This window comes from Tinamus guttatus, unplaced genomic scaffold, assembly GCF_059628265.1.
Source record: "Tinamus guttatus ecotype Peru unplaced genomic scaffold, ASM5962826v1 Tinamus_guttatus_pri_ptg000416l, whole genome shotgun sequence".
Lineage (NCBI taxonomy): Eukaryota > Metazoa > Chordata > Aves > Tinamiformes > Tinamidae > Tinamus > Tinamus guttatus.
Window position 1 is genome coordinate 229657 of NW_028288950.1, and position 24820 is coordinate 254476.

Here is a 24820-nt window from a genome sequence, read left to right on the forward strand (position 1 = left end):
ATTAAGTAACTAGTAAATTGATTTAATAATTCCTAAAGCGTAATCAGCCGTAGTTTAGATTGGTGATTTTGCTGTCTTGACCTGCAGTGATAATTACACTAACAACATATTGCATATTGTTACAGTATCTTTCTTTTTTTTTTTTTTTTTTTTGTACAGGTGGGTTTTATAACTTTATGATTCATAGAATTAGATTCTAGCAGGCCTGTGCATCTCTTGATCTTAAATGTTGAATGCCTAAAGCAGTTTACCTCTGTAATGACTGAAACATGATTGATTAATTACTAGTAAATTTTGATGTATTGTCCATACCATCTTTGTCTATTTTTTCAATTAAAAAGGCTTTTTTTTTTCAAAATTAACATTCCTTTGGTTTCCCCTAACCCTAAGCATTATTTTCCCGTTCTTCTTCTCCTTCTTTAACCAGACTGATCTAGAAAAAGACCTCTACCTCTACCAGACTGAGTTAGAGGCAGATTTAGAAAAAATGGAGAAGCTTTATAAAGCGCCAGATAAAAAGCTACAGAAGGTATTTCCTATTCTTTTCATGCTGCCAATCCCTGTTTCCAAACTCTCTGTTCTAATCTATTCACTGCTGGATGATTATTAAATGAGGTTGGGATAAATAATGGTTCTGACCGTTCTGACTGCATGGCTTGCTGTGTAGCTGTCAGAAATAATAGAACATGATGCTGAGAATCCGGCTTGAAATCCATTTCAGATGCAGTGATTTCCTGCCTCCCCTGCCCCCTTTCAACCTCTCCCCCCGCCCCACTCCCCCTTTAGGGTTTGTTTGGAGTTCGGTGTCTGCAAAAACCCCTCTCTATTTTTCACATGAATAGGCAGCAGCAATCAGCTTAAAATTCTTGGTTGGCGTCACGTCATCATCTCGTGCCTTTCGAGCGTGCTGCCATCTACCCTTCCTTCATACAAGCCCTGCTCTCTGCTAGGAGCTCATGCCTGCCCACGATTTGGATATTCTCAAGAGATTTTGCACAATTTTCCTTAAGCTGCACCTTGCCGTGGCCTTTTAGGGCAGGTCGGGCACTGCTGCTGTTCCCAAGGGCTGCGGGACTATGAAATGACAGATTAATTTGGTAACGCACCGTTTTTTCGTCTTTTTTTCTTTTTTGATTTTTTTTTATACTGTGGTGATTCACCAGGACTTGAAAAAGCTGCTTTTTCAAACACAAGATTTGCTTTTTCTTCATACATAGGAATCCTCAGATAGACAAAGGGAGACCAAATATAGCATTTCGTCCCAAATTGCCTTCAGTTTTTTAAAATAATGTGCCTAAGAAGTGTTAGATGGATTTAAAACAAGCGGATGAGAACTGGCTTTTGCTCTTGAACCTGTGCAGCTGGCATTGCTTCTCTTAAGTAAGGAAACTAGACTGAAAATTGCTTTCCTGTTAGTGCTATGATATTCATTTGAATGCTGAGGAATGTATTGTGCTGCAGAAATGTAATATACCTTTAAAGCAAAGGGGGGCAGTGACCGGTTGGGGGAAAAGCTTGGGGAAATAGTTATAAGCATGTGTCTCCTGGTCATGGCCCAGCTGGTTATCTTCTTGCTTTTGGCTTTATTCTCAATGACTCATTTGCAGACAAAAGAATAGGCGCTGTGAAAGGCATCGGCTGTGCTAAAACCTGTCACTGCCCTGAAGCAGCTCAAGAAAATTGTTGCTTTTGTGCAGAGACATTGACAGCTTAGATTGCATTTAGACTTAAATCTCAATGTCTCCCCAAAACTAATACTCCAGCAATAGATGGGAAATTTCTTATGCAAGACTTTTCTTTTCTCCTCACGCGTAAGTGTATTTCAATGACCCCTTTGTTTGGACTTTTGCAGAATACAGCAGGTGTTGCTCCTTCGGAAACTTCCACAGACCGGTCTTCCTAGTAAGTTTTCAAATCGCTTTTTGATGTGATTTTTACAGTCTGAGAGTATGTAGGACAGGGTTGAGGGTGTTGGAAAAGGGTTGGTTTTATTTTTTTGATGATGCATGTGAAGAGGTGCATGTGTCATGAGACTTACATGTGTGCTTTAGCTGAACCCAGATACATTTGCTCTTTGATCTTGAGTAAAATCTGAAGTGATTACATGAATGATTGCATGTCTAGTTAAGAATTGCTGATTGCGCTAGACAGCAGTTTAAAAAAACAAACAAACAAGCAAAACTTGTAACTTTTTTCATGAAGTTTACAAATTGTCCCTAAACTCATGCAAATTACATTACTGCCTGGCAAGAACAGAGGTTGTTTCTGTTACTCAGAAACAAATTAAAAATTTAGGTCCTGTTGGAGGTTCCCAGTTATGCGCACCAGATCAGAAGGATGCTGTTAATGAAAGGCAATGGGAGTTTAGCGGGAAGAGCAGTAGTAGCATCAGTATTTCTCAGAAATGCAATGTGGTGGTCCTTTTGTGGAGAAATAGGTCATGAACAGCGTACTCTGAATATGCAAATGGAGAAAGCTTGTTATGAAAGGGGAAAAAAAAATAGGGCCAGATTCTGAACTGTGCTGAGTTATAGGAGCTGTGGAGCCCCTGCTGCGACCCCGCTGCTCCCTTTAATTGGACTGGACACTTAACGGTCCTCATGGCACAGTGATCCGCTCTGCATGAGAGCATTGTTAGGAAAAGCATGTTCTCCTCCAGATGCCCATTAAAATCACATGTGTTTGCCTCCTGTCATGGTTTGCCCCAGAGGTCTCCTGTACTTATTTCAACTCCATTCCCTCCTGTCTTTATTCATTTTGCAGGAAAACCAGTACTGTTTTCATTTGTTGGCTGTCTCATCCCTATAAATTAGATGCTCCCATGGCTTTTTGGTTTTGTTTTGGGAGAAAGAGAGCAAAATAATAAAAGAAAATCTGAGAGAATCCTAATTCCTGACTGCCCTATAAGAGTTACAAACCTTGTGAATCTTATTTTTGCTAGGCAGACCAGGTTTGCTTCTGGGTGAAAGTCGTCTTTGCCCACCTGATTCATGTAGTGTTGCAGATTGCCTTAGTCTCACACCTTACTGATGAGGAAGCAACAGTGATGGGGCTCTGCCAGATGCCTTCTCTCACTCCTCTAGGTGTCTGCCCAAAAGAGGATCATTAAAATTCCTTGGTTTTTAATGAGGAGAGTAAAATGCTTCCACCTCCCAGGAGAGGAAACTCAGGGGAGATGCTATTCCCTGCAGGAACTGGTTGGGTTTCCTCAGGATCCTGACAGAGGGACTGGGATAACCCACATAAAGCAAAATAGCTCTGTAGATGTGTCTCTGACTATTGCCTAGTTTGAAAAAGTAACAATATTACTCTTTTTCTTTGGTGCTGTTTTTCATTAGCCATTTTATCCAGAAAGTAATTTATGGCTCTGCACTCACATGACCTGATTTTCTTTGTCCAGAAATGAAAATCTTTTTGATCCAGACATTATGCAATTCCACCCCCATAATCAGTCCACTAATGTATTTCAAAGCCTTGTGTTTATCCTGTAAGCACAGTATCCATCCAACATAACCAGATACATTTACAAATTTAACCTCACACAAGCATAACCACCAGCACCTCCACACTCACTTAAATTTGAATCACCAATGGACATCAGGAGGTAAAACAGCTTTCAAAATGTTTTCCATGAATTTGGCAGATGACCCATTTTATAGCAGCCATGCTTTGGCCCCGGAGTAGCTTTGTGTGTAAGACTATATCTTATTCTGAAGAGTCTTTCTGAGGATGAACAAAAACTGGTAACAGATGAATCAGGTCTTAGGAAATCACAGTTGGTTTGATTGCTCAGCAAGTCCTTCGTAGCTGGAAAGGCCATTTATACCATGATAGTTCTGCTTATGTTTTTATAGAAAACAACTCCAGAAATCAGATGTGGGACCAGTCTGGCACTTAGATTCATAACTGAGGAAAAGAATTTGTAATAAATATGTTCAGTTTATAAAAGCCTAGCAAATTACAGTTGTGTCTGATTTTAGTATGCATCTCAGAATCCATGTTTTTGTTTGTACGTGTGTATGGTAGTTAGAATTCAGGGTTCTGTTTCCCTACAGAAAAGGCTGAGGCAAAGCTGGACTCAAGAGCTGTGCCCTCCCGGGAATCTTCTGGCAGTAGCGTCCGTAGTGTGAGGCTGCTGCTTCCTTGCACCTTACTGGTGGGCTTGGAGAATTGCCCTGCCAGTCTTGACCTCTCATGTTAGCTGGGAGGCTCAGTTGGTTGAGGTGGAGCCTAGCACAGTTGTGCTTTGTAACCAAGAAATTGGCATGACCTGTGCATAAGGAGAGAGGACCGGGAGCTGTAAGATGCATCATCTACTTGCAGACAGCCACTGAGTTCCTGTGTGTCTGTAGGGAAAGCATGTAGCTGCTCTGTTACTCTTGTTTTCTCATTTAAAAAATAACAGAGGAATGCTTTCCTACCACCTCTTTCCTGCAGGACTGAGCTGAGACAGCTCCCTTAGGTGCAGAATGCTAGGGCAGTGCAAATCCTAGAACAAAATTGCAACGTAATCATTTCCTCTCGTTCGACTGTTCTGCCAGCCTGAAGCATCTGTTCCTTATGCACAGTCCAGCCTGGCTTCGTAAGCGTGGTTTCTTTTTGCTTTTCCCAATGCTGTCAGCAAACAGAAGTAACCCACTGATGTTCTTCCCCCTTTTTCCTGTTTTGCAAACTGTTCACCAACTCCATGTGTTCACCCAGCTACCAAGCAGTGAAACGAGAATCAGAATTTGCACCGGGGGACCCGGCTGCCTTGGAGAATGAAAGGCAGATCTACAAGAGCGTCCTGGAAGGTGGAGATATCCCTCTGCAGGGGCTGAGTGGTCTTAAACGACCTTCTAGCTCTGCTTCCACAAAAGGTAGGTCAGCAGCACACGAACCGCTGTCCTCGGCTGTGCTCAGGGTATCAAAAGCCAGGTGATACAGGGCAAACTCCTGCAGGGTTTGAAGTCCGGTTCAAGGCGACTGAGGTTTCCTCCGTCTTTCCTCTTTGCCATCTCAAATCTCCCCTCTTTTCCTTCTCAGTCCCAGATTGGCCAATATTGTTCTTGCCCCCTTTATCTGATCCAGGTTCCTCTTCCCAGCAGGGACCCGCTCCCTCCATTCAGCACCGCAGGCAACTGTCACTGTTTCCCCATGCCCTCATGCTCTGCCTCTGGGCTGCTCAGTCCTGGCCTTGCTCCCCACCCACTCCCTTGGCCTCATCATGCTGGAGCCCTCCCTGCCTTTCCTGCTTTTCCCAGTGCAGTATCTCAGCAGGCCACACCACTCCTGCGGGCCTGGCGGCCCTTGCGTACCTGGCACCATGGGCTGGGCAGCCTCCTGCCTCTGAGGGGTGTGCAGGGCACTGGGCACTGCAAACGTGGCAGCGGCCTTGTAGTCTGAGTGAGAGTAGGGCAGCAGAAACTGCTCTGTTCTCCCCCGCTCCTGCCCCCGTCTCTGAGCCAATTTCAACCTAAGAGAAGACTGGGGAGGAATGTGTTGGGTTTCTGAGCTACTCTCCCTAAAAATAGTATATCACACCAAAAAGGTCTCTCTGTTTCCATGTTCCAGCTGTTTTTCAGCATTGTCAGGCCTGTAGGGCAGGGAGTCAAACAATCTGAACAAAAAAAAAAAAAAAATCTGTTACAGCAACTACTGTTCCCAAAATTTCAATTGAACCTTGACATTTGAGTTTGAGCTCAGATCAGAAACAAACGTAAAAAAAATCTGCAGTTACAACTGAATCCAAACTGGATCTGACCTGAAAAGTATCCTATTTTGACTCACTGATTTTTAAAGTAAACATGGCCCAACCACACTGTCTGGAAAAGACTCAGCTTATTCCTAGTATGGGGAATCCCTTAGCAGGCAGCTCTTGGGCAAGGCCAGCTGATGGGGCCTCCTTGTGCTAGCACAATCAGCCCTTGATGTCCTTCTCCCGCCCAGGAATAATCTGTTTGCAAGCATCATGGTTAGACCATAGTGAGTGTGATTACAAGCTCGGTATTAAGCCATTTTTGCAGCGTTAGTACCTCTGAATTCTTGATCACACCCTGATGCTTCCCAGTGTTGAGGTGCCCTTCTCCATGGTGCCACAGCTTCTCTGGAAGCTGAGGATACTCAGCACTTTCTAGGACGGTACCTTCAAAGTGCTCCCGGCCTGCTTCTGGCCATGCGTCTCATTTTAGAAATACTAGCAGCACTCGCCTACTCCCATACGCGCAGCTTGTTGTGCACTCTCTTTCTGCTCTCCTTTATTTTTTTTGAACTTTGTTTTTAAAAGTGCATTTTATGAAATCCAAGCATGTTTTCTCTCCTTTTTCAATAGCTTTCTAGCATTTCAGCTAACAGGTTGTATTTATTTTATTCTGCATGCTTACCAGTGGATCGTAAAGGTGGGAATGCTCATATGACTGCACCCTCTTCAGTTAGTAGCCGAACCTTTAACACTAGTCATACCGGTATGTTAGGTCACGCATGTAAACATAAGAAGCCCTTATCAGCTGCAAAAGCCTGCATTACTGAAATCCTCCCTTCTAAATTCAAACCCAAACTAGCAGCCCCAGCTGCTCTTGTGCAGGACAAGAAGGGTATCTTGCTGTCTCATGAGAAAGCTCAAAGCTGCGAAAATCTTCGTAGCTCTGTTGCCTTGTTTGATAATAAAAAAGCTTTCATGGTAGACATAGGGGAAGGCATAGAAAACATGCTGATGAAGTCAAAGCAGGAGTATGCCATCAAATCTGGCAGCACCATGAGCCTGCAGGAATATGGCACCAACTCTGGGAAAGGCTACCTGTTCCCTGCCTCCAGGAAGAGTGGGATGGAGTTTACCATGCTGTATAAAGACATGCACCAGATCAACCGGTCTAGGATCCATCTGGACACAGCCTCTTCCTGCAGCGTGAGGGATATTGCATCTCAATTTGAGAATGAGGCAAAGGATAGGACGGAGCACAGTCTCAGCCAGGGGAATTCAGAGCAGATCCCCAAACACACAGTTTCCTCCCGTATCAGCGCCTTTGAGCAGCTGATCCAGAGGTCCCGGTCAATGCCCTCACTTGACTTTTCCATTGGACAAGGCAAATTTCCCACTTCTCTTCAGTCTAAAACTTGTCTGAGTTCTGCATACTCTGCCGAGTCTGTCCTGGATTTGCCAAAACCCCTTCAAGAAGAGAAGGATGCTGCCAGCTTGGCAGATAAATCCTCCCGCTCCTGCAGCAACGTGGAGGACACAGCTTCAGATGTCAGCGATGCCATCCCTATGGACACACTTTCAGCTTGCACAGATGAGATAGATCTCCTCTCAAATGCATCTAATGACAGCGGCGGCAGCAGCAGCAGCAACCTCAATGGGCCTCAGAAATACAAAATCAACAGATGCAAAGGTACATGCCCAGCTTCCTACACCAGGTTCACTACCATCCGAAGGCATGAGCAGCAGCAGTCCTCCAGGAACCCTGATTCCAAAGGAGATGTCTACGGGGACAGGCCCATGCTCCCCAGAAACGTCTACCTAATGAGCCCTCTCCCCTTCCGCTTGAAAAAACCCTTCCACCACAATTCCAGGAGGACTCCACCCCTGGACTGCCCAGGAACCCCATCAGCGCCCAGCCCCGAGAGCCCACATGACCCCGTGCAGCTGCAAGGCAGCGTAGGAGCCAAGAGTCACCACTCCCAGCACGGACCGTGCTTCCAGAGCAGGCCTCTAGCCCCGGAGCGCCTGTCCTCCTTGGACATTGTGGGGAAGCTCAGCCACTTCCCCGCCGTGGGATGTGGCCGGGAGAGCTTCCTGGGCCGGGCTGCTGCTCCTGACTCCTTTAACAATGGCAACCCTGTTCCATATGCTCTCTATCCCAGCTTGGACACAAACAACAACCCGCAAAGTGAACTGGGGACATACCTAGGAGGTGGCTTTTTGTGTTCTTTACCGGTGTCCCTTCATCTGTCTTCTCGCTTTACTTTCTCCCCACCTTTCCTTCACAACCCCTGCATTTTTATTCCCCACCTTTGCATCCCCTCACTCTCTTTTTTTTTTTTTCCAGTATGTCTAACGTCCTTTGCGTGTCTTGCTGAGAATTTATGTTCAGGACTTGTTAACAGCTGCACTTCTGAGAAACGATTTCCGCTGCCTTTCTAAACGCATCAGGCGCAGTTTGTCTCAAGCAACTCCTGGGATACAAGAATCTCAACATGAGATACTTCTAGTACTATATCATTTGCATAGTTGGGAACATAAAACAAACCCAGATGATTTGCTTTAAGGAGCAGTTTCTCAAGGTCTAGTTGTGTATGTGTGTGTGTGTGTGTGTGTTAAACTTTTCTCAATAATAAGATGTTAAATTCTATTTTGTTGGCAGCAAATCTTTTCTTCACAAAGTTCTTATGGTTTTACTCATTCCTGTACCTTTATTTTCTCCCTTTTTTTGGATTTAAGTTCAGAAGTACAGACCAAAAGGGGAAAAAAATGAAAATGGACAAAATATTGACATTTGATTGACAATTTGGTCAACAGTATTTGAGAATTCTTGCTGCCATAGTAGAAATTGTTTAAAAAAAATTTTTTTTCTTCCTTTCTGGTTATGCTAAATAAATCCATGTGTATTTTAACTTCCTTATGTTGTTTCAAAGTAGATTCAGAATCACCAAGGCATTTTGCACCAGTTGATTACATGGAAACTCCAGAAGAAATTATCCGCAGACGTCATGATGATAAGGAGGTAATGCCTTCTTTTATAGCCTGAGAACAATAGTAACAGCGTCACATGCAGGAATTATGTTGGAAGTTAGAGCAAGAAGTTGGAACTAGTATGTTTGAGTCCTAATGCCACCTTTGCTACTGATTTACTGTATAACCTGTCTGTGTTTTAGTTTATCTATCGTTTAAAATGAACCTGATGGTATATAAGGACCTTAAAGAATGTAACAAGGTTGGAGATATGTGTGAGATGTAATACAACACATCAATTTTTCATGGACGAAATGGTTGTTCTATAAGTGAATATGTTTTTATTGCTTTCCAAGCAAGCCATTTGAGTTAGTTTTAATCAAACTGGTGAGATTGGGCTTGTCTTGTGGGCAGCTCAGTTTTGAGTAGTCAACGCAAGCTACTTAAAGCTGTTAGAAAATACGAAGTTCGCCCCTTGAGTGAAAACTAGAATCCTTCATGGTATCTCAAGTTGTTGAATACAAAATGTAACATTCCCTTCGGAAATGGCTGGCCAACGTACATTTAAGCTGAAATATTAAGAAATCTATGCATTTTTTTATTAGCTCTGACTGTATTAGAACCGTAATAAACTAATTGTTTTCTAGGAAGCTGCTAATTTTCATTGTCTGAAAAGACCAGAAAATTAAACAAAATGGTATTTTTAGTGAATAAACACATTATCCTTCTCCATTTAAAAAATACTTCTGTGTGTTTTGAAATATGATAAGACCTGCTTTTAATTCCGATGTGAAAAAATATGTTTTTGCTGTCTTCTCCCATGAAACAGCTAACAACCCCCTTACCCCCAAAATCCATCAAGAAAACTCATGGAAGTCAATGAGAAAAACTCCTTGTTGGCCAAAGGATGTTTGGATCCAGCCCCCTGCATTATCAGAAATCTCCCCCTTATCCTAGAAACTTTCAGGACCTGACCCAAAATGCTGGTGACATCCATCAGCTTTGGATCAGGTCCTCTCTGAGCTGTGTTTCAGATATACCACAGTTATGTACTTTCTATGCTTACTAAATCAAAGAGGAGCTGTTGTGTAGTGAGCAGAATCGGTGTTTTGTGTTCCTGTAAAGCCCCAGCTATTTGCTGGGACCTCAGAAGTTTTATTGAAGTCACATTTGTGGCAGCTGTCAAATGCCCTAAACTAGATGATTTACCGCCCATTTTATGCAATTTTATGGCAGAAACTTTTAGAGGACCAGAGACGGCTTAAACGTGAGCAAGAAGAAGCTGATATTGCAGCTAGAAGGCACACAGGGGTTATTCCAACGCACCATCAATTTATCACTAATGAGCGATTTGGGGACCTCCTAAATATAGACGATACAGCAAAGAGGAAATCTGGGTCAGAGGTCTGTTTTAGTTACCTCAGTCTGCTGCTTGACCCAAAGCAATATTTGCCTCTCACAATGTTGCGCTTTAGGCCGACATTAGCTCTCCAGAGAATGTTGTTTGTTTTTTTTCCCCCTTCCCCTTTCCCATTCTGGCTTCATTTAGAACTGCTTTGACTCTTACGCCTGGTAAATTAATTGATATCTCTATACCAAGCTGCATATGTTAAAGCATGCCTGCTGAGAATTGCTGGTGCACACCTGTGATGCATGTCTTTAAATATCAGCTACTTTTAGTGAATCAAAGGCATTTTACATCCTCTGCATCATATTCTTACATCGTCTTCTTGTCTTTGCGTTATGCTTAGAATCTTCATGTCTTGCTGATCTTGGCCATGTGACTCTCATAGATTTTTGTAGAAGTAGATTGTTTCTTATCTTGAACTATGTTTAATGTCCTCTAGAAACAATCAGAGGAAGTGCCAGCATGTTTCACCAAGTACACCACCATCAGCCCTTGTGAAAGGGACAAAGGAGGAGATGGAGGGTTTTCCCTGGAGCCGAAGGCACTTGGCACTGCGGCTGGTTGTGACGCTTGGTGTCCCAGCCAAACCCCATTCCCTGCATTATGGATGGCTGCCATGGCACTTAACTGCTGCCGTGTTTCACCCCATGATGTTTCCATGACAATGGAAGGCATTTATCTGCCTTTTGTTTATATAGCGCTTTCAAATTCTTTAATGCCACGTGAATACAACTATTTTTTTGTTTTATGCTTTATTACCTTCATGGCTTAAAAATTACCTGAATATTTAAAAGCCATTAAAAGCCCAGCCAAGTGAATCATGTTTTAATGCCTAGGCCTGCTACCAACATGCCCTCTTTGGTTTTATACCCGCAGAAGACTTTTTTTTTTTGACACATTGCTTAATTTAGTCATACTTTCTCCTCACCTTTGTCTCTTCCCTACCATTGAGACCGGTCTCTTTGGGACAGGTTCCCCTTTGGGATATAGGTACCTCCTTGGGTCCCTTTGCAGGATTGAGTAGGGTTAGTAAGTGCCACATCAAATAAAACCCTGCTGCTTTTTTGCAGCCACCAAATTTTGCCTTCTGTTTTGCATGTCAAGAAAAGTTGGTCCCAAAGGCCCAGTAACTAGTTACTGGAGCAGTTGTTGCATCCAGCAAGGTTTGTCACATATGAAAGTTTACTCCTTTTAGGTCCCTTTTCTTTAGAGCTCCTAGTTACTGTTACCAGAGTTGTCCCTTTTGCCCTGGTGGGGAAGACCCATGTAGCATATCTGAACTGTGGTACCAGTTGCAAACATGCTTGTAGCAGAGTACCTGCATTTAAGTTCATCCCCAGAATAATGTTAGCTGTAGAAGAATTTGGGTGCTTTTCCTCAGAAGAGAGTTGAAAACCTAATTGTTATTTTAATGTGTTGATTTTCTTGATCTTTAGATGAGACCTGCTAGAGCCAAGTTTGACTTTAAAGCACAGACACTAAAGTGAGTACAGCTCATTGCGACTGCCTCGAGTGTTTTTTCTCTCTGTCTTTGCATCCCAGGAGGCAACATTTGTGTTTTATTGTTAACAGGGAGCTTCCTCTGCAAAAAGGAGATATTGTTTACATCTACAAGCAGATTGACCAGAACTGGTATGAAGGTGAACACCACGGCAGAGTTGGCATCTTCCCACGATCATACATTGAGGTAGCTGCTTTCCTTGGAAGTGTTCCCTTTGCCCACTCCTTTTCTGGCAGGGACCAGTTTCTGAGCTTTTTTTCCTGTCCCTCATTTGTTTTTGTTTGTTCCTTCCAGCTACTTCCGCCAGCTGAGAAAGCTCAACCCAAAAAGTCAGCACCATTGCAGGTGTTGGAATATGGAGATGCTGTTGCTAAGTTCAATTTCAATGGGGATACCCAAGTGGAAATGTCCTTCAGAAAGGTAGGACTGTTGGCAAGCTGATGAACTAAATCAGACACATGCTGAAGGTTGTTAATGCTGCTAGCTTGCAACATTTCCAAATGAATTCTCTACTAAAGTTAGCACTTTTTTCCCTAAACATTTCAATTGGAATGATTCCATCACATGACCCTTGTGTTTATCTCATAACAATGATGTAGTGCATTATAGGAAGGGTTTTGCAGGCAGGCTGGCTTAAGCAGTGCTGTTTGCTTCCTTAGGGCTAGCTGAGAAGGTGGTTTGAGTACAGTGCTGGAAGCCTGGCTCTGCTAGGTGGGATATGTATTTGGTGACAAGGGTCTCACTGTCAGACTGAAGACTCTGGTTTTCATTTTTAACACTTCCTCTGGCAAATATGGTCTTGAAAATGTGAGACGAGCATAACAGTACCCTGCCTAAGTTCAAAGATATCCCAAAACAACACCAAAAGCTTTACATTTTCTCCTTCTCTGAACAGAAAAAAAATATCATTCCCACACAGAGTTTGGGTTTTGGCAGCATAACTGGGGAATAAGAGAGGCTGTGAGCCAGAGATTTTTTTTTAAATCAGCTGCAGCAAGGTTAAAAGCTTCCATCTGCTTTGGAATTATGAAATACCCTGCCATTTCTTCCCACAGGGTGAAAGAATCACATTGATTCGACGCGTGGATGAGAATTGGTATGAAGGAAAAATCTCCGGCACCAATCGCCAGGGTATCTTCCCTGTCACTTACGTGGAAGTGCTCAAACGGCCTGTGGTCAAGAATGCCATCGATTATCCTGACCCACCAATGTCCCTCTCCCCTAACCGCAGCATGACGGCTTCACCACAGGTATTTGGACTAGATGCTGCCAGTTACTGAGCCTTTTAGAGCTGTGGGATGTTGTCATTGCTGTGCGAGAAATAATAGCTGAGAGAAGCTCTTGCTAACACTACTCCCTTGCACAGTAGAACTGTGTGCTCCCTGCAGTGTGCTGCAACTGCAGGAGAAGGTCATGCTTCATGCACCAGAAAGATTAATGACTAGGACATTTAGAAATTTGGAGACTCAGCTTTTCACCTGTGATCTGCAACTTGAATTCAGGTCAGGGAGAATTCAGGTCAGGCTACAGTTCGTAGCCCTCTGAACAAATCTCACTGTCAGATGGGATGAATTTGTGATTCAGTTTTGTTGGGTGGGTGTTTGTTCTTTACATACCTCCATAGTGATGAGTGAGTTTTTTATTATGATTCTTAAGATGGTCTCATGGAGTGTGATAGTGCGTTGACTCATTCTGTCTATCCCAAGCAGCTTGAATCAGGCCCTACCCTTTCTCCTAATTATCTCAGATTACAACTAACATTTTAGGGTACAGGGTCAGGATTGTGGCCTTTGTTAATTGCTTTTGGTGCTAAATGGACTTGGATTTTGAGAGTGGCAAGTCTGGGATCTTTCATGACTGTCATTCACTTCAAATCATACTGCAGTTCAAACCAGAAATCAAAATGGCAGCAGATACTTATATGGGGAATAAGGGAGTCCCAGAATGTTTGCTGTGGAAAACGTATCAGGGAGACAACGAGTCTCTGAATCCTTTTGTTTTGCTCTCGTTCTTCAAATACTGATCCTTGAAGGTCAGCATACGTCTCTGAGTGGGGACTGTGAGGTTCTGGTGCATCCCCTGTCTCACTATGGGACCAAAGCAAGACCATTTGTAGGTCAAGACTGAAAGGAATGACTGCTGAGAGTTGCGTTCAGGAGGAGAGGAAATATGGTATAGAATGGATGGAAGATATTGGCATGACTCATGTCCAGTGTCTGTCTGGATCTTCCCTAAAGGGAGTGTTTTAATTCTTTATTTTATTTATTTATATTCTTTATCATATTCCTCTGTTAATTGGAGAAAATTTTTGCCTTCTCAGGGTTCTCTGTCAAAGTGAACCACAAGTGAGCTTTTATAATGTTTGGGCTTGGCCTGCGTGCCACTAGCTCTCTGCAAGTTTATCCCTTTAATGGAAGGGATTGTATCCACCTTTTTTGGTTGTCGTTGTTTTCTCTGCTGTTCTTTTGGTTCCCTTCCAGTAAAGCTGTTTTCCTTCTTGCTTTTTGGCCTAACTTGGCAGGGCTGCATGCCTAACCAAGAAACTCTCCAGTAAGTACTAATGTTGCTGATCATGCTAATGCTGGTGGTGACAGCTGAGGCCAGAATTTGGTCCTGTGTTCTGCCTTTCTAAACACAGAGTTTGCTCTAGCCACGTTTAGCTCTTTTGAGACCTTTCTCTTCCATAGCTTTAGCAATGCAAGTTTATTGAGGAACAGGAGTTACTTGTTTTAGAGGTGGATTCAATCACAATTAATTGCAGCAGTGAATTCTGACTGGGTCCACAGTGTGAATTGCTTAGAGTCCTTTCACAGGGAGTACTGCCAGGCCCATCAAATGCTTCATTCTGCCATCATGGATGGTGCTTTCAGCTGCTCCCTAGAGTGTGGTGAGAGCTAAGGATCTTCCACAAGACACCATGTGTCTGGGATCCTGGCAAAGGCTGGAGAAGGATACAAGCCACACAGATTTGGACTAGACTTATGTTGGAGTAGCTGTGGACAGCACCATCTCCATAAGGGTGGACCTGTCTATGGAAGACTTACGGACCGTGCTTGGTCACAGATCTGCTCCTCTCCACTCTCACTCTCTTCCCTTTCACTTAGTCATTTTGTATTTTCCTTTGTTATTTTTTTGTTCATTTCTTTCTTTTTCTCTTCTGCTTTTGTCTCCTTCAAGTCTGCCAGCTCTGAGCTGCTCCATACACCAACTCCTCCGCCTTTGCCCTTCGCGCGCCGCGCGTTGTCTCCAGAGGTGCAGGCGATCACCTCCGAGTGGATCGCCCTGACCGTGGGAGTGTCCCCCAGCACCACTCCTGCCATAACTCCTCCATTGCCTCCTCCGTCCGACGCCTCCCTCTCTCGCTCTGACTATCTCTCGCCTTCTGCTGCGGCCAGCCCTCCCCCCTCGGTCAGCCTCCACCATTCTCACCTCTCTGGCTCCTCGACACCCAGGTCCATCAAATCCCCATTGCCCTCTTACTCACCCAGGCCTCAGCCCTCCACTCGCAGTGTCTATCAGGCCACCCCACAGAGCGAAGAGAAGTTTGTTGGCTCCCCGTCTGCCAGCGTGGGCTGCTCTAACCCCCCTCGCTGGGCCGCTGGGAGCCCCAAGGGTGTCCTCACGGAGCCGAGCAGCGCCGCGGGCGGCCACGGCTGGCTCCAAAAGACCAGAGAGGGCAGCAGCAAGCCCGAAGGAGGCCCTCGCGCTGCTCCCCGGATCTCTGTGGAGGGCTGCCTGAAACCGTCCCAGATAGACATGCGTGTGAGCCCAGAAAAGAGACCCGGGGGCTCTTCTGAGGACAACCAGTTGTGTCAGGAGCTAATGGCTATTGTGCAGGGAGGTAAAGCAGAGAAAAGAGGCAATGAGGCATTGAGGAAAGGGGATCTGAGAAAGTTTCAAAGCGGGGAAAAGAAGGTACTTTTCCTGCATGTGTGTGTGCTACTCTCAGTTGCTGATTTTACTGGTGTGTTGAGGTTTGTGCTGCTCAGCTGGCCAGGCAAAGCCAGTGGCTACCCTTCTGAGGCTCCAAAGCCTTTCTTCCAGGGATCACCAGTGGCAATCTCTGGAAAACAGGCCAGAAAGCCTTAGAAGAGGGCTCAGGAGCAGCGTGGTGAGAGTTATTTTAGAACAGATCATAACTCAGGACTAACCTAACTGATCACATCTAATGAGGTAACTGTCCCAGAAAATGGCTGTAACCAGATGTGATTGCACAGGCCCCATGCCTGTATACGGCACTGCCAGATTTCCAGAATACAAGCCACTCCTTGCTATTAAAAGATTTTCCAGTGTGCAATGGACCATCTTTGGTGCTGGGCTCTATTTTATTTCCCCAAAGCCAAGGACTGAAAGTCCTTGTGAATGTCAGCCTGGCTTCAGGAATCCCAAATGCCATCCTCTGTTGTGGCCACACAGGAGGGAAGATCCTGGAGCCTGGGATTTTGGTGAACCTTAGTTGGGGCTTCGTGTTACTAGGTCAGAGAGGCTTGATTGTCCTCTATGCTTTGAGTAGATTTTATTAATTTTGCATTTCCAAAATGATATGAAAGGGTCCAGGCCCAAATGAGAGCTAGACCCAATGTTATTTTCCTTCAGGAGTGTTCGTTTACATGTAACTACAGTATACACTGAGAAGAAATTTAGGAGAACCATTAAGTGGCTTCTGCAATATATGTCTGCTCCCAATTTTGGTATAAGAGATCTACCTTACTTTTCAGGTGCAAGCCTCAGTTGGCTTCAGGTCCCTTATAGGCCATAGCCCGCCAATGTACATTAGAGCACTGCTACGTTGCCTTGCACAAGAGTGGGAGTTTGGAGAGCACTAAATGACAGCATTATAAAAAATTTCTTAAATGTTTTGTAACCATGGCATACCTGGTCTAGCCATTATTAAGAGGGACTGTTCTTTATAGGGTGATACATTTCACACTGGGAAATCTTAGGACAAATTGTTTGATTTCTGTTTCATAATCTGCAGTCATAATCAGGACTGTATTGAAAGCCGTATAAAACTGCTTCCAATCTGGATGTTTTTCTAATCACAGTTCTTACAGATCTAACTTGCATGTTTAGAACACAGTGAGGTGGTAAGCTCAGACAAACCAACCAGAAAGCTGCATCTACCCTTGCATGGAGTTAAGTTTGCTGTGTATGCATCAAATTTAACTGGATAGTAGATGCTCTTATCACTATCAGTGTTTGTGATAAGAGAGTGTATGCCAAGCTGACCAACTTTTCTTTTCTTCAAAAGACTGCAGACTCAAAAGCATTCTCTTCATCTGCTCCTCTCTCTTCCTCTGCCCTCTCTTCCTCTACTGTCACAACACAACCACCTCCCAGACTTACACGCAGAGTCAATAAGGTAATCAATCATCTTTGCTGATTACTTTTCCATGACTTAGAGTTGTTTCCATGCCATGCCACTGTTTTGTCATATGCCTGTTTCTCCATTTACTGGTTCTACAAATGAGATACTACTCTTGCTTTTAATTTAGCATTATCTTAAAAAAAAAAAATGTAAATGGCTTCCAGACTGTGCAGAAGGGCAGGTGTGGGCAAAATCCTCAGCTGCTCCAAAGCTTCATAGCTCTGCAAGTCAGTGGCCTTATGCCCATTTGTACCAGCTGAGGCTTTGACTTTCTGTTCCTCGAAAGGATTAACCCAGGGCTTATTTAGCACTTCCAGTTGCCAAGGGGTTCTGACCTTGTGTGCCTTCAGCTCAGCTTCCCAGGGACCTGCCAGGCAGGATCAGTGGCCTTGTTAGCAAGAGCCATATAACGGGATATGCTTTGGCACAGGCTTTGTTTAACCACCTGAGATGGTTAAACAAAGCTTTGAGGTTTGAGTGGCCCTGAGCTGGGTGTAGGACCTACCTCCGCAGTGCGGGAGACCTGTCCCAGCCCTCAGGAAGGATTCGTTTATTGTGGAGGCTCCGAGCTCTGCTGTTGCGAGCTACAAACATCTTTGAAGAGGGACAGGGACACAGCGGCGTCCTGAGCTCCCTTCAGCACTGCACACCCGGGGGGAGTGAGCAGAACTTGCGGGTGCTCTTGCCTCGTGGTGCTTCCAGGCAGCATCCACAAGATGGCAATATTTGAAGTGAAAAGTTGACAGCTGTGAACTGCAGTGAGCTTGTGGTGGCGGGCTTGGGGGCAGCAGTCTTGGCTTGAGCAGTTAAAACCAAGCAGGTTGCTTGTGCAAGATGAATGTGGGAAGTAGGTGCCAACGTTATTCATTTTTCTGAGCAGTCCTTTAGAGTGAGACATCACTTTAACCCTGAATTTTTCCTTAATTACCTTTAATTACCTCCTTTTCCTCAGAGCAAAAGTTTGGAAAACATTTTTTTCTTAAAAACCACCTCCTGCTTCCCTTGTAATTTCAATATCTGAATCCAATTGGATAAATATTGTGCTTCATGTTATTAATCCATGGAAGTTTCTCTACTGCCCTTTCTCCTGGCCTCTGATCTGCTTGGTCCTGCTGATGCTTGCCCTGGTTATATACTGCAGCAAAGGAATAAAGTGGCATGATGAGAGAGCTGCTCCTCCCGAGCCCTGGCTAGCACAGAGGTCTGTCTGGGGTGTTGCACCTGGTTTGTAACGTGACTCAGTGGCTTTTCCTGGAGTTCATGTCAAGCCAAAATTTTTATTGTATATGCCTGGACAATCAGAGCATTGTTAAGTTAAAAGTGTGTGTGACATTATCAAGAGCCTTATTCCTTGTTTTGAATACTATTTAACCATGATGCCTGAGGATATTTTATAGTTTGCAATTTTAAGTTTGTTTATCACAGAGAAAGACCTCAGTTATGAAATTCAGGTGCAGGTTTTATTGCAAATGTAAGATGCCTTGGATTCAGGACTGGGATAGGGATTGTGTTCTTGCTTGTTCCCAATAGTAATGCAAAGAGCAGTGATATTAAGAAGTGCATTTAGATGTTACAAAATTATTCCCTTTAGTTTTGAAGTCCAGCCTATAAAATAAAGACCAAACCCAAGCCTTTTATGTAGCTTACTGCTAATTTGTTCCAACATTCCAGTAAAACATGAATATTGAGCTCCAGTGTAATCAATCGATTGAATTTATCTCGAGAGACCCCTGGGAATTTCCTGCTTTGACTCCCGCTTTGAGCCCCCATCACCGTGTGTGGCCATGAGCAGCAGGGCCAGGGCAGCTCCAGCCCTGCAGAGGCCCCGCGGAGCCGGACGCCCACGGAGGCCGGAGGAGGGTCCCCGCGGGGCCGGGGGCTGCGCACGGCTCGGAGCCGGGACCGGCGCTCGGTTGTGGCAGCCTCAGCCGAGCCGCTCTGCGCCATGGCCTTTTCAGCGCCCTTTGTGAGAGCTCTTGGGCCAGCCTCCCCCTTCCTGCCTTCACCAGCGCGGGGCTCGGGTGTGTGCTGGGGCTCTCCCTGCCCTTCCCTGGAGACCGACTTGTCTGCCCGTCTGTCCTGTGTGTTAGTGTGTTCTGCCTCACTGTCCCGGAGCTCTGACCAGGGAGGGTGGGATAGGGGATGAAAACAGGAGCTGTGATGGATGACACACTGATGGCAGCTGCCTTCACCGGGAAGTGGGTGTGGAGCAGCCCCAGGATCTTCCTTCTTAACAGTAAAAACATCTCAGGGCTTTCCTAGGCTGACCTATTCTATGGTATTTTTACAAATTTGTAATGTTTTTAGATCCATCCTCAAACTGCTTATGAGGTGGAAGCAGTGGCCAGCTGTGTTTCAGGACTGACTGTCGCATGTTTGTGTACTCCCAGACACAGAGGCATAGACACTGGTTTGGCAAGGCACTCAGGTACCTGCTTAAGTCTAGGCCCTTAGTGTTAACAAAGGGAACGTGGCCAAGTTTCTGATGCCCTGTGCAGGCTGTGCCTGCTGTGCTTGCAGGTCTGCGTCTGCACTGAGGACCCTTCAGAGGCAGGGCCAGGTTTTTTTAGCTTCAAGCAGCCCATTTAATTCAGCATTGTTAATGCGTTTTGGACAAAAGCTGTTCAAGGAGGTCAATGAGAAATGACCGCACTGGCTTAGAAGTGCTCAGAGCAATTTCCAGCTGTCAATTTATTAGTGTGGAGTGGAGAAGCACTTTCTTGAATTAAAAAAAGATATATATATGTCCTGCTTCTCTCCTCAGCCTGAAGACTGGCTCTTCGCAGCTCTGTTGCCACACCTGAGCTGGCTCTGACTTCTCCAGATTTGATGCATTCAATCCAGTTGCTGCGCTCAATACTTGGACTTTCCAAGTGTCCTGTTAGCTTTTCAGGGCTGCTGGTAGACTGGCATGATGGACTTCTGAGACTTCTGGCATGATTTCAGACTACATAGTAAATTCAAATTAATATTAATTAGCCTATGCAAATTACTTTTTGACCTCTGTCTGGATTAAAATATGCATGATAATAGACCATTGTTTCCCAGGGCAGTGATTCCACTACCCTGATCTCCGTGAACTCAGGTCCCAGCTCCAGAGAGCAGCTTTGATTGAAGAGGGGTTGCTGTGAATTTGGGTTGGTGGAGACTGGGTCACAGTCCTCAGGAAGAGAGATGCTTTTCTTTAATACAGAGATAAGCATAGTCCCAGAGGTCCAAACTGAGTTCAGAGGACCTTTAGGAGTGGGAAGCAGAGATGAGCTCATCACACTGTATTTTCCCAACGCTTTGAGCAGGCTTGGGCTGGAGGTGGCACAAAGCCCTTTATCCTTCACTTCTCTGCTCTCTTGGGGTGCCGTGAGAGAGAGAGGCTTTTTCCTGAGACTGCATCCAGGTCTTGAGAGCCCAGAAATGGTGAAGGGTGTTGTTGAAGTGAATAAATAAGGGGAGGGAAAGTGTGAAACTAAGGTTTTGGGGATTTGGGTTGAGTAGTCTATTGAATGATCACAAAACAGCAGTGCTCTGTATTTTATGCAATCCAGTTTGCCAGTCAGCACTGCGGGCAGTAGGAATGACCCTCCATGGCTTCAGGTGCTCTGTTGTCTCCTGTGTGCACACACCATGCAGGAGTTTGAGCGTGCCAAAAGCATGCCCAGCCAGGGCTCTGGGTATTTCTGTGAAGCTTTCGCAGTGACGCTTCCCCCTGCAAACCTCCAACTCACAGAGTCTCCTTGCAGCTCCCTGGACTGGGCACGTGATGCCCTGTGAGAAGAGGTGCGAGTGCAGCGAAAAACAGCTTAGGGGCCAGAAGGCATCGTGGCTGGTGGGGTTTGCAGCTGAGCTCCTCAGGCAGGGCATTCTCTGACCTGAAGCTCGTCCTTGTGCAGAGAGTTAACAAGCAGCTCAGGTCCTCACTTGGTACAAGCAGAGTGGTTTTGATGGGGCTGCACTGAGGGGCTGTCTTCTGAGGACCTGAGCTGGTAGTCTTGGGAAGCAAGCAAATTGCCAGGCTTTCCCGTGTCAAAGTCGAAAAGGGCTTTTCTGAGAACAGCAGCAGTTTCCTCTCAGCTTGGTTTTGGCCTTTCGAGTCTGGAACCCCCCGTATGTGCTCCTGCCCTTGTTTCCCCCTTCCCCCAGCAATGCAGTGTTGCACTGTGCATCATTCCTGGTAGTAGCTGTGCCCCTGCTCTCTCATCTCGTCCTCTGGCTCCCTGCTCTCATGTTCAGTTTCGCTACTCTGCAGCGCTCTGTGTGCTGTGGTGCAGGTGCATCACTGTAGCCTGAATGTCCCTCCATGTAAGTGAAAGACCTTGTTGGCCAAGAAGAGCAGTGTTGGGGTGAGGGGTGGGGGAAGAGTTGTTCGTTTTCTTTTGTTGTCTGCACACCATTTACAAATTTTTAATTCTGAGCAATATAACATCTGCTAAAATGTCTTCCTTATCATTTGCTTGGTGATCACACAGCCTTCCCACCATTCATTGAGAGCTGGACCAGATCTCACAGAGTCTGAAAAGAGCTATGTGGTAAGGCCACCATTTAAATCAGATGTGTAGTCCTAGCCTCTCTTCACCCAGGCAGTAACACCTCGGTAGAGTATAAAATTCCAGCAGTATTTTTAGCTGCAGAATAGGTACATATTTATCTTTTTACATATATTGTTATGTTTGCAATAGAAAAGGGGAAATTAGCACTTAAAAAGCTGCCATTGCCAATGAAGAGTTGGGCTAAATGTGTTTCCAGTCCCTGGATATAAGTTAAATAAGACAAAATGCATGAATGGAGCAGCCCGCCTTACAGTCTTGAACTGATTCCATAGCATTTGTAATGGTGCCACTGCCTAACTAATCACAACCTCTTATGCTGCTGCTTTTTAAAATATATGTATATGCATTTGTTACGTATATTCAAACTAAATGCCAAATTCTTCTGTATCTTGCCTGTTTTTCCATGCTTACACCTGGATCACTTCTGCACTCCACTACCTGGATATTTACCTGGATCTACAACTCTTTTTTTTTTTTACTGGACTTATGTGCTGCATCTGGAATGTCCCATCTCTTCCTGTCTATATTCTCCCCTCCCTCTCCCCTTGTTGACTGTTCTTTGGGTGTTCTTGGATGTCAATGCTGCCTACCACGCAGGAAGCTGTTTGCAATGAGATCATAAACATTGCAGAAAAGTCTGTTCATTACTGCAGTACTATATCTCAGCCTCTTGACTCTCGCCACAAGGTGACCTCTAATGACCATAAACCATCTCTCATCATTTCTCAGCAACCTCAAGCACAGCAGCAAGGAGCCAGCCCTGACAGAAGTCATACACCACGAGACATGTAAGTTCGTTTGGCTCCCATCTCTTCTATTGGCTTCAGCATCTCAGGAGTTAAGTTAGTTAAGGGTAAAGGTCATCTTTTGTTAAAGAATCAAAATGCGAGAAGCTTTCAAGTTTCATCATCTCAGTGAGAAGCTTAAAACTGGTACCTTTGTATTTGTATACTATGTGGAACAAAGATCCCGTGGTGCAGAAGTGGGTCTCCCTTGGACACTTGTTTCACACGGGTTGTAGGAGACATCTCAACATGTTTGAGTTTGAAGCTGGAGTCAAATCATCATCCAGTAGCTCTGGCTTATGTGGGGCACTGACAGTGGGCACGCTCTTGTTCTTAGCTTTTCGCAGAGTCAACGGGTGCGTTGTCAGGCAAGTGCACTGAAGAACCAGTAGCTGAATGATGTGAGAAATCAAGGTTGAGATTTTCAAAGCTGTCCACTGACCTGGAGCTGCCATTTAAGCTCAATTAAAACTGATGGTTTTGAGAGTATTAGGTTATAGTATCCACTGGGGACTGAAGCTTATTGGTGGTCAGCTCCCAACAGGAGCCTTTGCTTCCCACCACCTGTTCTCATGCAGAATGGAAAGTGCCACACCATCCCTATTTCCGCTGTCTGTAGCCAGGGAACCCAAACCTCCCAAAATAACCCCAAAGAGTGGATTGCTTCCACTCTTATCATTCCTTTCTGGTAATCACAGGTGGAGGAAGTAGCTCAGAACAGGATTCAGGTTTTGGTTTCTGTTTACACTGTTCCTCCTCGGCCTGGAATCAACCAGCAACCTTAGTGCAGGAGAGCAGGCAGCACCTTTTCTGAAGTCCTTCACTCTGTCGGATTTTTGCTAAATCGTGGCTCTGCCTGTGTGGGGGAGGAAGGGAAGGGAAGGCTTGTTTTGCCCAGGAATGAGTGTATCCAGATTCTGATATTGAATTTAATGTGGCATCCGTACTCCTACCCTCTCCTGGTGCTGCCTTTAGCAAAGCTCTGGTGGTCATGGTCTATGGAGACTGTGGCAAAATGGAAGCAGAAGCTCCCACACAAAGGAGATGTGATACTGTGTGTTGTTACAGCTGTGGGACCATGCCCAGATTAATACAATTGGCTTTGACCTCCAATAGAAATCACATGAGGTTCAGATTGTACTGAACAAAACATTGTGGGAATTAGAAAAGGGAACGGGGATGTCTTCTACTGACATGTCAGAATGTCAGAAAAATCCGCGGGCTAACGCGCAGTATCTCTCTGTTTTTAGAGTTAGCTACCAAGCGCTCTACAGCTACACTCCTCAGAACGATGATGAGCTGGAGCTGAGGGACGGGGATATTGTGGATGTCATGGAGAAGTGTGATGATGGCTGGTTTGTGGGTGAGTGCGACGTCTGCCCCTTAGCTGGGCTCTTTGAGATGCAAGCCAGCAATTTTGCAGAACATCTGGAAGCTACCCTCATTTGCAGAGTTAAAACAGAAATTAAAACAGAAAATTCACCTGTTTTCTCATATTTTCTCACTGAGATGAGGTTGGATTAAACTGAGGTGCAGAGTGGTGGCAGTGCAAGTAAGGAGAAATGGGAGCTGCAGCCTCTGGAAGTCCAGCCTCATCCATAGCTGCAGGTTTAGAAATCTAGGTCTCTGCCTCTGGACAGTACTTTCCATCCCAGGAGTGGAAGTCAAGGCTTACTTCCTATTAGCCCATTTAAACTGATAGGAATTTGGCACTTAGCCTGTGGGCCCAGGAATTTCACCAGCACCTTGTTAATTGTTACTGGTGTATGAGAAAGAAAAAATGATTAGCGGCAGAACTCGTTCTGCTACCCAAAGGCTCTTTGACCAGGACTCCTATTTAATTTTAGAAAGTAATGCCTGCAAGTCGAGCAGGCTGCCTCCTCTACCTTCCTAAGCCTCTGAGCCTTTCCGTGTGACTCCGTCTTACTCTGACTTTCTTGTGTTCTCTTTCCCCTACAGGTACATCCAGGAGAACAAGACAGTTCGGCACCTTCCCTGGCAACTACGTGAAACTTCTGTACCTGTAAAAAAAAGCAGCGATCCCACAGTGGCAATGATGGAGTTGTTTCCAGATGGTGTTTTTAAATAGCAAAGAAACAGACAATTTATGAATGTAATAGACAAGAGATGAGAGCGTTAGGAGGATGTGGTTATGTGGTACAGTACTGAGTTGAATGTGTAGCCCTACTTCCACTGATTCAGGGTGTGATTTGTTTGATTAAGAAGAGGCAAAGTTTCTAGTTTACAGTGCTGCCTTTGTGTATTCCTCTCCCCTCCCCAGCAAGAGTCCTGGTGATAATCTTAATTTGTACGGAGTATTTCCCTCTGAGCAGGCTTCGGGGAAGCACCTGGTTTGGGTTTTGTTTGTGTGCTGAGATACGACAGTGCGTGGGGGCAGTGTGGGCCGCCGTTCGCTGAGGAGCTCCGGGAGGCCGAGCCTGCTGCCTCCCGAAGAATCCCTGCATTCTGCCCTCCACTGTCACGGAGAGCCCTCCCTTCATGTCATGCACCCTGAGACCCAGCACAGGCAGAGGACAGCTCGTGTGGTCGGACTGCAGAGCTCTGTG

General features: G+C 45.2%; 1 protein-coding gene across 1 annotated transcript in view; it reads left to right on the forward strand.

Moving 5' to 3' along the window:
- SORBS1 (sorbin and SH3 domain containing 1) overlaps positions 1–24498 on the forward strand; it is a 116421-nt gene extending 91923 nt beyond the window's left edge. The window contains exons 18-31 of the mRNA XM_088531405.1: positions 428–529; positions 1853–1902; positions 4702–4859; positions 6366–7889; positions 8614–8699; positions 9884–10051; positions 11492–11538; positions 11628–11742; positions 11851–11976; positions 12612–12806; positions 16808–16918; positions 22198–22256; positions 23504–23616; positions 24213–24498. Coding sequence (XP_088387531.1) covers positions 428–529; positions 1853–1902; positions 4702–4859; positions 6366–7889; positions 8614–8699; positions 9884–10051; positions 11492–11538; positions 11628–11742; positions 11851–11976; positions 12612–12806; positions 16808–16918; positions 22198–22256; positions 23504–23616; positions 24213–24280 — 2922 coding nt within the window. The 3' untranslated portion in view covers positions 24281–24498. The remainder of the gene's footprint in view (positions 1–427; positions 530–1852; positions 1903–4701; positions 4860–6365; positions 7890–8613; positions 8700–9883; positions 10052–11491; positions 11539–11627; positions 11743–11850; positions 11977–12611; positions 12807–16807; positions 16919–22197; positions 22257–23503; positions 23617–24212) is intronic.
- The last annotated feature ends 322 nt before the right edge of the window (positions 24499–24820 follow it).